Here is a 13,257-nt window from a genome sequence, read left to right on the forward strand (position 1 = left end):
AGCTATTCACAGTCAGGTCTGTTGTGTTTGTGTGTGTGAGAGAGAGAGAGAGAGAGAGAGCATATACGGCAGATGTGGCGGTCAACACTGATTGTGTGGCAGGCCGCCACAAATATATCAAAGTATGGGAAACACTGGCCCTTTGTCACTGTTAACAACAACACATGTTCTTATAGGTTTATGTATTCTATGTCATTTGAACCTGCCCTGTCAAGGACACATTTCTATCACAAATGACAGACAATACATTTATTATCTTATCTTGATCTGCATGTCCTTGTTTGAAATAATTCCTTTATAATTGTATAGTTGGCCATGCTGAAGGGACATTGTTTTTGTCATTTTTGCCAAGTGTAAGTTTGAATTGTGTTTTTGCTAATTAGAATTTGAGTTCACCATTAGCTTGCTCATTTGCAGTTTGTGTTTTTTTGTGTTTATTACAAGTTAGACTAATCAGTTTTTTCCCTTCCAGGGAGCTCTGCTGTGTTCACCCAGCAACCGACAGACTTGGTGGTGGTGGCAGGCCAGCCAGTCACCCTGCCCTGCTCCATCCCTGGCTACCATGGCATAGTGCTCTGGCTGCGTGATGGCATGGCCCTGGGTGTTAACAGGGATCTGTCAGGTAATATCTCATTTACTGAGTTTTCTGATATGATCGGCTGATACAAATGCAATAAAGGATTCCTCTACATCAGTCAAACAAGCAAGTGTACTAAATGCCATAAATATAAAATTACATCATCATAGAAAATCACCAGAAGTGTTGAAGCCTCAAAGGGACCAAAACATCATTCATTGCTCAGTTACTCCTCGTCAGCTATCAAAGTAAACATTTCCAGGGATACACCCATACTTCTCCTCCCCTGATAACAACTGGCATACATGAAACTCAGTGTATTGGCCGATATGTACAATGTTGGGAGGGTTACTTTTAAAAACGTATTCCATTACAGATTACTGAAAACATGCCCAAAAATGTAATTTGTAATGTATACCATTAGATTACTCAAATTAAGTAATTTAAGTAATTTAAGTATTTTAAATACTATTTATATATTATGCCAACTATCCCCACAAGAAGAGATCTTTTGTTTAATCAATCTTGGAGCCGAGATCTTGAGACTAGATTAGAACAAAAGAAATGCATATCCCTGTAAACTTGAATAGACTACCATGATAAAGTCTTTCATCCATGACCTGAAGTAACCTGCCATTTCAGAGGTGGGTCCTTATCTTGAGAAACATCTGACCAATAGGGAGAGTTTTCATTTGAGGAACCACCCACAACTCCAAAGGAATATACTGTTAGATGTGACTCCACAAGGGAGAAGCTTCCTTTCAGTCCGCTGCAGCGTTAAATCCTGTTTTGTCATGTAATTTTCATTATTTTGTCTATTAAATCTTTTTGTTAAATCTTCATTTGGACCCAAGCCTTCTCCTTCCTCAGAAATTCAAGAAAAACGCATCAGACCATCTCTTCACTGTACATGGGACAGTTGGCTGCTTGCAGACCAGAGTTTTGTACACAGGCAGGGGATGGACCAGGTTGTGGACTGATCTTCCCAGGGTAGGGAGAGGAGATGGGTCATATGCCTTCTTCTTGATGGCAAAAAATAAATTCAGTGTTTTATTGCCTCTGGTGTAGATAATGGAACTATAACTTTGTCTTTGTAAATTATAGAGTGTGGTCTAGACCTAGCTGTAAAGTGTCTTGAGATAACGCTTGTTATGATTTAATACTATAAATAAAATTTAATTGAATTTAATTGAAAACACGTCCCTCAAAACACACAGACTGACTTTTCCATCTCTTGACATACATAAACATGGAAAGCCTCCTCGTCATTATGTCCAGGGTTACAAAAAGTCAACATTTAAGGATGGCAGATGGTTAATCGTGTTTTGCTCTTTTCCTAACCATATGTGACATATTCTATCTTTCCCCAGGCTGTTTTGAAGCCTTGACCTGCCTGAGTAAATAATCCACTCCAATCAGCTTTCTGAGTCGAATGTGTTTGTTTAGGTGCAGGGTAATGTCAACATCATGCTTTATTTGCATGTCTTTGACCTCCAGTAGAAGTGAAGACATATATTCTCAATCAATCAAATATTTCTCAAAGCAGGTTTTTTTTAAATGATTTCTAGGTGTGTGCTGTGATGCAGACATATTTCAACATGTTAACATGATGCATTCCCCAAAAGACACTGTCTGCCTTGGCCTCCTTTCTCTGCTCCTATTTTGTCATAGGCAGTGTTCCCCTAATTAGGCCTCAGAGGACAATTCTCCGCCATTACATTTTTTCTATCTCACCCCAGGGCCTTTCTCTGGTGTCAACACACATAATGACCGGGACCCCGGGGACCCACTGGTGCCTGACCAAACATCACTATCTGCTGAGCTTGGCAGAAGTAGATAGAGAGGACAAGAGCTCATGTGTTGGGTTCATGTGTGTGTTATTTATGTATCAAAGATCCTTTATACTAAAGATAGCGCATTTCAAGCTGCGGCAATGGTATGGAACACTTCCTGTCTCCTAAAGGGGCGTGGCCTGTTATATAAAATACAATGATGTTTACCATAGACATTACCGGTTATAAATCTCAAGGCAGAATGATAGAATGAGTCTAGAGATTGAAGAGTTGAAGATGATGCATGTCTATAAATCATATCACTATAGTCCAAGACAGAGATGAAAACTGCCTCAACAACCCTTTTACTACAAAACATGGGAAAGGTGTTTTTTTATAACCAAGGTAACAGCAGTTGTAGCACTGCTCTAAAGCCGGACTGAAATGGGCTCAAAATGGAAGCTCTAGATAGAAACACCTTCAATTGGTATCAGATATTTTAGGACCTTTGACAGACGGGAACTATACCAGAGGAAATTGAAAGATTAAAAATATGAATATGAATATACAAATGTATTAGTCCTGTATTCCAATGTAATGAGATGCCACTTTTCATATATCCTGTCATTGGTTTGGACCCAGTGTCGGGGGGGGGCAAAGTGCCCTAGCCATTGATTGTTGGTCAGTAGAGTAAATAGCAGTATTGTAGATAGAATCAATAAGCATCAATGTTATTTATTTTGCACATTTGGATTCAATGGACCCCTTCTCCCCACATCCTCCGCCTCCCAACACCACATCTCCAGCTTACTCCCTCTCAAAACAAGCTGGCCTGCTGGCATACTCATTCCCTCTCCTCCTCCCTCCTTCATTCTTGCCTCTTCCTTCATTTGTCTCCAACCCCTAACCCACCGCCATCAATTGATTGGACTTGGATAAGGGAGCATCTAATGTTCAAAGACATTCTTTGTCTGAGTGTGTTAGGATCTTCCAAAGGAAAATAGTCTACCAGTATATGAGATGGAAGGAAGCCAGAACAACAGGCCTAGTCTCAACAATACCCTAAGAATTCATTTAATAAATGCCCAAGCAGCGAGGACCACAGTAGATCATTGGTAAATCACAGGGGGGAGGCAAGCCCGATCTGTTATCTTACTTATTTGCACTAGTTATAGCTAATGAATTAATAGCACTGCATGAAAAGACCCTGACAGAAACAGATTTGATACCCAATGACTTGTGTTTGTGAATCCCTGTGCATGTGAGAATGTGATGGATGGACAATAGATGAGTTAGCGTCTCCAAACATTGTGCTCCCTTTGCATTGCAGGTTACCCACGATATGACATTGTTGGAGACCACAGTAAAGGAGAATATCACCTCTTGATTCAGAGAACAGAGATTCAAGATGATGCTTTCTTTGAGTGCCAGGCCATCCAGGCGGCTATCAGATCACGACCTGCCCGCCTCACTGTGCTGGGTATGTCCCAACTCCTCACTTCACTGATATGGAAACATGTTGCCTATATGAATTCATGAATTGCGAGACAATTAGATTCATGTAGGAGAGCTGGAGGTAAAAGATGTGAAATTATAATAGATCAGGCAGATAAATTAGTAATATGAGCTTAAATTAAAGGCTACTCATAGGCCAGAGTCTCTCTGGATCACTTCCTCGATTCACAAAAAAAGGCTTTGCATCTAAGAACAGCAGCCTGCAGTCAAGCAAGGACTACATGATTAGCATTATCGATTCAGCCCTGCCTTATTTAAAGCATGATAAATTCCAAAGGTATCAGTTCATTATCCAACCACCTAGGCTCAAACCTCCCTCATTAGTTGTAGTTTTACCCACTAATCTCTAATCTTTAAAAGTTTAATCCAATCAAGAACAATTATGCACATCAGAGAAAACAAAAATTAAAAACTCTGATGATGAGCTACATTCACATTCATAAAAACTAATTAAATCCTTCCTCAGTTGTCCATTTAGCACTGTGTGTAGCACAGTGTCAATAATTTGACAGACAGCTCATTTGACAATGAGCCAACTATAATAAAATGTTTCATAGACAACAAAAAACAAACAGACTGCTGTTTCAGACTTGAATGCCTGACCTAACTGTCATGCAAATAGAGCTTGCACGTTTCTAGTGCATTCTGGAGCTTTTTTGAGCTTGAAACAAAGACCTTTACTATTATTTATACATGTGCTCCTCATACTGTGAGATATCAATACACAAAAAATGCTGTCATGGTCACTGCAGTGCCACAAAGTAAACTAGGGGTTTTTAACTCTTTCCCTAAAGTGCAGCAAACACAAATTAGGGAATTCCGAGAACTAGGGTATAAAGATTCTGTTTTTTTCTGCAGAACCAACTCAGATCTCTGTCCGTGAAATAAAGATCTTATTTTGCACCATCTCAGCTGACTGATAATTCATTGATTCATCCTCGGCATCTGTAAAGTCCTCGACAGTATCACCTTTTACAATATTCCTTTATTTTCTCAAAAATAGGGAAAGATCATGATTTTAGATTGAAATTACTACTTTGTCAACGCTGGGGGACTTTTGTTGTAATAGTAAAAGTATGATATGTGATTAGGGTTAGAAGAAAGAAATGTCCTTTTTGGGCATTTGCTAAAATGACTGATGCCTTTATAGTCTCTAAAATAACCTACCAAAATACACTTAGTTGTGAGTTTATTAGGTATACCTATCAAAAACTAATGGAGTCTATTACAACAGTCCTGCAATAAATCCAACCATCATGAAGGTTCAACTGTTTTCCAGAGGTGTCTTAATGAACATTTTGGAGGATGTAGTTTGTACTGCTGTTGAACTGTAATGCATTACATAGAGAGGTATCTTTGTTATTTAGTCTAGCCTCATTGATATAACAGTGGTGGAGGAAATATTAGAAACACCTACCCTACCATCATGAAGGTAGGGACAGGTGTTTACTGCAGGACTGTTGTTTTAGACTGCATTAGTTTTAACTTGGTAATAAACTGGTATATGAGTACATTTACCATCCCACCTGGTATGACATCACAAACCATATGAAAGTAGAGCTGATAATCAGTTTGTTTTGTCTGTGCTCCAGCACCACTGCATGATAGAATGCAAAGAACTAACCCCTTTCTGTCTGTCCCGTAAGCTTTCTATTTGCAGTCATTGAGAAAATATCCACAACTCCACATAAAGCATGGACCTGTGAACATTGACTATTGTTTTAGTCTGGCAGGTAATCTATGTGGCCTCCAAGAGAACTGTGCCTGAATAAGGCATAAGACGGAGCTAGCACATCTCTAGGGAGAACCCCTAAAGCTAATTAGATCCTTAGAAAGCCCTCCTGTCTTGTACATGACTGTATATTAAAATACACACATATATATAAATATCAGACATACATACACACACAAACAGAACAAATGTTTTCCCTACCAACTATGAGGTGAGGACATCCAGTCAGGTTATTTGTCCAGAGAACAAACCAGCCTATTGGAGCCATAGGTTTTTGTTATTTCATCACACGACTTGGTGGAATAATTAATTCCGATTGGTCATCCACGGCATTCTGCGATCTGCAATTTATGTATAACATATATATTACATGTACAACATAAACTACAGAAATGTTGCCATGGGTTGCATCAAGTGGCTTGCTATTTGGCGTCCAGACCTGAATATAAGACAACCCCACTTTTTTACACTTATGTCTAGGGAAATAAATATTGGGGCCAATGTGGTAGTTACAAACACAAATCCATGTTTCATACTGTTTTACGGAAAAGTGAGTTTGGGGAATTTGTTTACTTGAATAACATGTTGGTCAAAGAACACACTGCACCAAGTGAATTGTGAGCTAGAAGTACAAAGTACACTGTCTCCAGTCAGTCGAAGCGTGTATGAAAAGTGCACGTTGAGTATTAGAGGGAGAGCTGTGTTGAACTTTCATCTCAGCATTCAGAATGTGTCATCTGCATATTGCCTTTGATTAAGGCTTGCCCCAGATCTGCTTTCTAATGAGCTGAGAGCTCAATCAATAATTTACTCAAGTCTGAATAAAATCCAGGCTGATCAGATCCATTCATCAAGAATGTAATCAGGGTCTCTGTCATTAGATTTATCCTGTTTATTGGCTTGTTTCTCAAAGTTGAAGTTCTGTTTGACTTTTGCCTCTGAGTAATCACTCAGGTGTGCTATTTATTTGAAGAGTATTCACAGATTTTGTGAAGAGCACAATCAGTTCACTTTAAATGCACTCAATGCAAAATGTATTTATTTATTGCTGTTCATTAATAGCTGCTCTCGTAATCTTTCCAAGGATTGTACTGTGTATCAGAAGCGTCAAATACAACAAATGCACTTTAGCTTCTTTTTCATAGGTTTTGCTGGATTGAAAGTAAAATAATTCACTTGAGAAATCTGAAAATGATTATTTAAATTGTTCAATGCTTGTAATAAGGTCAAAATGGAACAACTTATTGCTCATTGCAGCATTCCAGATATGTTATATATCTGACAAAGATGCAAAAATTATTTCCAAATGCAGCAGCTTTCAGTTACACCTAGTGATATCCAAATGAACCCTCATGAAGCTTTGATTACCATTTTCTTTATTTTCTGAGCCCACTAGGTGGTTGTGGTATAGGGCGAGAAGAAAAAGGCTCAAGGAATGGCAATTCAGTGTGCTTTCAACCCTTTGTTAAACAGAGAGCGCCATCTAGTGGGCTCTGGAAGTGGATCACAAAGCTTTATGAGGCTTTAATTGGCCATCACTAGATACAGCAACAGTTACAGTTTGCTTAGTACATTCATTTCTTTCTTCTTTTTTTTTTAAGATTTTTTTTTTGGGGCTTTTCCCTTTATTATGTAATGACAGTGGATAGACATGAAAGGGGGAGAGAGATGGGGGATGACACGCAGCAAAGGGCAGCAGGTCGGATTCAAACCCGTGCCACTGCAGGACTCAGCCAACATGGGGCGAACTTTTACTGGGTGAGCTAGAGGCCGCACCTAGTACATTAATTTCTGACTTAATCTGTCCGTTAATAAAGGCAATAAAAGGCCAAAAAAATAATCTTACAAAAAATAAATTTGTTCGTGGTCCTGTAGCTTCTGCTCTGCAAAGATGGTGACAGTTGAGAGCGAATAGTTTCCAGCGTTCCACACTCAACGTTTGACACACTCACGGTGCACAGCATTTAGCTACAATACGTCAGTGTGAACGCACTATGTACTCAAAATAGCAAGTGGAAGTCCATTCATATGCCAAACAGTGCACTTCTAGTGTGCACTTGTTGTATTAATATATTGGTATTAGCTTTACAACATGTATGCTTCCATTTAAACTGAATGATGAAATGTAGTACACCCGGATGTAACATCTAACTGTCGCTCCGTAGTTCCTCCTGATGACCCGGTGATAGTGGGGGCCCCGGTGGTGACTTTGCGGGCTGGTGACCACCTCAACCTCACATGTCATGCAGACAACGCCAAACCTGCTGTGTCCATCATCTGGATCCGCAACGGTCTAGTCCTGAGTGGAGCTATGTACTCGAAGGTATGGCATGAGAGCAGCCCTCTCTGCTGACAGTTTGGGTGCTGTGTTGTACCTCCAGTATTCAATCAGTTTACTTAAAGTGCTCATATTATGCTTTTTGGCTTTTTCCCTTTCCTTTATTGTGTTATATATGTTTTTTGTGCACGTTATAGGTTTACAAAGTGAAAAAGCCCAAAGTCCACCCCAAAGGGACTTACCATCTTCAACAGAAAACACTGTTCACAAACTGCTCCAAACAGCTCTATTGTAGTCCAGCCTTTACTTCCGTGACGATATATAGCTCACCTAGTTGCTAATATGGCACGCCCTCATACTCTGCTTCTGACTGGGTAGTAGTCCTTACCTAGGTACTGAGCATGTACGACTCCCAACAAAGATGGAATAGAAGTAGGATGCCTCACTCTGTAGCTAAAACAGAGAGCTCAAAACACAGGGTGAAAAGAGGAGCTGCAGCAATGTGCAGTACAACGAAAATGTGGTGTTTTTTTTAAACCATGTAAACCTATTCTGATATAACCTCTAAATACAATTATGAACCTGAAAATGAGCATAATAAGAGCAATTTAAAGGTGATCAATTATGTAGCATTTTCAGGTTCATAGTTGTATTTTGTGTTTGTACAAAATTGAATGATGTCTTGATCTACAAAATAATCTCTGCAAAGAAATTTCCCAATGCTTTCTCTTCAAATATTAGACTTTTTATGCAACATGATGTGAGAACTTATCGCATAGCGATCTATTCAATATGTTTACAAACTGGAATGGCATAGTGCTTTGTTAAACCTACATTGTGTAATTTTTTGAGTTGATTCTTAGTAAAAAAACCTTCGTTCTTTCACAAATATGTGCTCATTCATGTGTAATTACTTCCACCAACTAATCAAAGTATTCTCGTACGCGTAGAATCTGCCATTCAGAATCATTCAGAATACACAGGAGTGACTCGCGCGAATGACGGCAGCCATGTTGCGCCTCCATCTTTAAAATACATTAGCCAAAGTGAGACATACCTCTGCATTTCGTGCTTTTCACTCAGTGGCACTGACTGTGACGAATGCCAGGGAGGGAGGGGGAGAAGATTACTTGCTACGGCCGGCAGATTTGAAAGCCTGTTGAAGATGGAGGATTGCGCCTATTCTTTAGGACATGCAACTGAGTCGCCAAGGAAGTTAAAACAGAATTAAAACGACAACGCGACAGGCAAAGCAATAAGACCAAAGTTAATATTGGAGTGGCTTTTCCAAGATGGAAAGAGATCATAAGGAGCAAGGATTTTAAAAAGGGATGCAGACGTTGCCTGCTTTCTTTTTGACAGGTAATTCTGCCTATTTGTGTAAATTCAAAGTTTTATATGTGTTTATATATGTTTAGTTGCTTGGCTAACTATAGCATGGTTGTGCATAACGCTAGAACAACGTCTAGGATACTTTTCCTTGCGTCAATGATGAAAACGGATTGTCTACCTTGTAACATAAACATAATCATATGTGTCGTGATTTCCCTGGCAGACAACTCATGTAATGGAGTTGTAACACAGACTAAGCTAGAACAGCTGCGTGTAAACGATGGAGATACTAAAAGCTAATTTCGGTTTCATTGACATGATTGTTCATACTGCTCAGAGAACTATATTAAAAACACAAACCTCCATTGCTTCTCTCCCACGCTGTAAACATTGCCTTACACTATTAATCTCGTACAATATACAGAATAATGATAGCACTGACACTTTACTAACATTAGCTTGCATATGTTTGGGAACCTGATAGCTGATGTTAGCAATGAAATGGTACCAAAAGGGCGCCCACATAGCTCAGTTGGTGGCGCGGGTGCCCATGTATAGAGGTTTGCTCCTCGACGCAGCAGGCCCGGATTCAACTCTGCCCTGAGGCCCTTTGCTGCATGTCATTCTTCCCTCTCTCCCCTTTCATGTCTTCAGCTGTCCTGTCAAATAAAGGCCTACAAAAAAAACTATTATTACACTGGAAGGAACACTCACGGACGAAGTCGTTGCTAATTTTGGGTTCGGCCATCGTAGGAGTTTAAATGCCCTCGGAATGGGGGGGGCTAGAAAGTAATATTAAGTTGGTTGCCATATTCAATTTCACCACCAGATGAGAGAAATTCTTACACAATGTAGCTTTAAGGTACTGGACAGACAGAGAGAGTGACAGAGTGATAAGCAGGTGATGTGCTAAAGGGGTTATGTCTGACCTTAGATCAGCCAAGTGACTTGGTTTGCACTGGATTTGGTCCAAATTGTGCAGCTAGTTTGCCAGTGATCACTTTTTTTTTAAAGTCTCAATGTTTTATTTCATGTGAATGCTAGTTTACTAGAGGAGTAACGTAGTATTTGAAGTAATGCAGTAATGCATGAAGTGTGCATTTAGTTTCCATGCTTATTGTGTTTCCACAACGTTAGTGAGTAAATCTACTGTAATGGCCACCACACCATAATAGAGGAGTGTGATGTGTAAGATGGAAATGCAGAGGTTAAGTCCTGTACGCCATGGCTGTAAAAATCAAATGGCATCTGTACTTCTTTGCTAAGTGCAAACTTGCACGCAAGGGGAGGGTCATGCCTCTTTTTCAAATAATTTTGGAGGGTCATAGGAAAATTATTACTGATGAGGGGAGGGTCAAGTCTTTTTAGGTTAGAGGCCACAAAACTCCTCCGGTGGCCCCTTAATTAAATAACGAACAGTCCCTAACAGCTCGAAATGCTGTCTCTAAAATTGGTGTTTTTTCTGGCAATTATTGGAGTAACCATAGTGAGTAATTCCTCAAAAGCTTGAGGAGCAAAACGGGCAAAGAAATTTGCAAAAGCTGGAGTATCTTCTGAGCGAAGTTTTTGACACAAGTTAGGATAGACACCCTGTTTTGCATGTCGCAATATCCAACCCACAGTCTCCTACAGGAAACAGGCTACATTTAGTGCATACACATTATAGGCTCCGTAAAGTTCAGCTAACACATAGCTACTAGCATTGATCTGTATCAATGTATACACACACGTGTGCGGTAGTTTGAATGCACATAATTGTTGTTCTAAAATATCCTTTGGGATGAATAAATCTATCTATCCATCTAAAGTTTTCTGCTGAGAAGCCAGTAGCGAAGATTCAAGATGGCTGACACTCGTTTTGGTTCGGGAATCTTCGGAGAAAGATGACAGACCAACCCCCTATGGGCGGGTTGAAAACATGCGGAAGTAGCTCCTACTACTGGCTGTAGTCCATTGCCTCTGGGCAAAAATGCCTCGGATTTTTGTAGAGCGGTCGTCTACAAAGCAGAAGGTCAGGGGTTTGATCCCTGGCCTTGCAGTCAAAGTGTCAAAGTGTCCTTGGGCAAGACATTGAACCTCAAATTGCTCCTGATGCTGTGCCATCGGTGTGTGAATGTTTATCTGATGAGCAGGTGGCACCTTGTATGGCAGCCTCGGCCACCAGTGTATACATTTGTGTGTTTGAATAGTGAATGGGGACCGTAGTGTGTAAAGCGTTTTAAGTGGTCATTAAGACATAGAAAAGCACTATTTAACTGAGGTATATGGTTGATAGTATGAAAGCGTTTAGTTGCAAGACAGATATGAAACAGGATACATAGATAGTTACCTCTGTGTAAAATTCCTATAAATTGTTAATGCCTTCAAATATTGGACCACTCGAAGTGTAAACCCAAAGCAAGATGTGAACCAGCCAACATGGAAGTGAATTTGATTAGATTAAGATTCAACAAATTCAATTCAATTTTGTTGTGTCAAATCACAACAGGAGTTATCTTATGAGACTTTAAAGATAGAGTAGGTCTAGACCATAATTTATAATTATGGTCTTTATTTAATAATTATTAATAATTATAATTATAATTTATTTATAATCTACAGAGACCCAACAATTCCACCCTTAAGAGCAAGCATTTGGGGGCGGCCATTTGCCGCTGCCGGTTGGGACACAGAGACACTGATACAGATATACAGTTATGGAGAAATATGATTCATAATAATTATAGCAGTTGGTATGATGAACTATTCACTATAATGAATAGTGATTTTTTTTTACAATTATAGTACCAATAAAGATTATAGAACTATGACTAGAAATAATAGTAGCTGAGGCCTCTGGCTCCCATTCTACTTTTAGAGACTCTAGGAACTAACTCTGCATTCTGGGAGCGCAGTGCTCTAGTGGGACAATAAGGTACTATGAGCTCTTCAAGATATGAAGGTGCCTGACCATTAAGAGCTTTGTAGGTCAGGAGAAGGATTTTAAATTCAATCCTGGATTTTACAGGAAGCTAATGCAGAGAAGATAATACAGGAGAAATATGATCTCTTTTTTTAGTTCTTGTCAGTACACGCGCTGCAGCATTCTGGATCAGCTGGAGAGTCTAAAGGGATTTGTTTAAACAATCTGATAATAAGGAAGTGGCCCAGTAGAACTTCAGATTATGTTTTGGACATTTTAGGACTCTAGGACTCTATTTGTATGTCCTATGACAGCTGAAGGCTGGGGAGGGGGGGGGAGACATGCAGCAAGGGTCCACAGGTGGGAGCCGAACCCGCAGTTGTTGCTTCGAGGAGTAAACCTCTATATATGTGCGTGCACTCTACCAGATGAGCTACCCAGGCGCCCCTACCAAGCTTCGCTTTTTGATGTGATGGGGTGATAATGTGTTGGTTTTCTTTGCCATTTTTTACCATTTCAGGGGACTGGAAACAGAAGGAGTGAGAGGTCCTAGCATATTCCCCCGATGTAGAGCTGTGGCAGGCCAACAGCCCTTAATTTGTTATAGAAACTCATAAATTAGACAGAGCCCAGTCACTTAAACTTGTTTATTAAAGACAGACACAACTGCTCTCATCAATATTATATTTACATGCCATTACATTACATTACCTACATATACCAGTATGCACTTACTGTGAGGTTTAATCAGAGAGTGAAGCTTGTGTAAAGTTCTTGTTGCCTCAGAGTATGCATGTACAGTATGTATGTATGCATTTTTGTATTTGCTTTGTACAGAGCAATAGATATTTGGCAGTGAAATTACATTTATTCAGGAAAGAGATAAATAATTCAAGCACTCACTTCACATCACTCATTTTCCATATGTAAATTAATTCATGAGCAAAACCATTACAACAGAGTAACATTTCATTTCGGTTTATTCTAAACAAGCACTTTGTAATAAACTCTGTTAATCTAACTCTCCACCAAAATAGGAGGTTATTCTATTGTCAAGTCTGTCAGTGCCTGAGGGGCAACATGTAGTCCTGCAACATAACATTCTACTGCCGCCTTTCAGTGACCTGTTCAGCAAATAAACACCCAAAG

General features: G+C 39.6%; 2 protein-coding genes across 2 annotated transcripts in view; one reads left to right on the forward strand and one right to left on the reverse strand.

The window, feature by feature from the left end:
* LOC144527451 (uncharacterized) overlaps positions 1-13,257 on the reverse strand; it is a 160,608-nt gene that overhangs the window by 28,224 nt on the left and 119,127 nt on the right. The gene's annotated exons all lie outside the window — the stretch shown is intronic.
* LOC144528158 (kin of IRRE-like protein 3) overlaps positions 1-13,257 on the forward strand; it is a 125,347-nt gene that overhangs the window by 897 nt on the left and 111,193 nt on the right. Inside the window, exons 4-6 of the mRNA XM_078266634.1 lie at positions 473-622; positions 3,680-3,829; positions 7,762-7,919. Of these exons, the coding sequence (XP_078122760.1) occupies positions 473-622; positions 3,680-3,829; positions 7,762-7,919 (458 nt within the window). The remainder of the gene's footprint in view (positions 1-472; positions 623-3,679; positions 3,830-7,761; positions 7,920-13,257) is intronic.

The sequence above is a fragment of the Sander vitreus genome, chromosome 13 (genome assembly GCF_031162955.1).
Source record: "Sander vitreus isolate 19-12246 chromosome 13, sanVit1, whole genome shotgun sequence".
Lineage (NCBI taxonomy): Eukaryota > Metazoa > Chordata > Actinopteri > Perciformes > Percidae > Sander > Sander vitreus.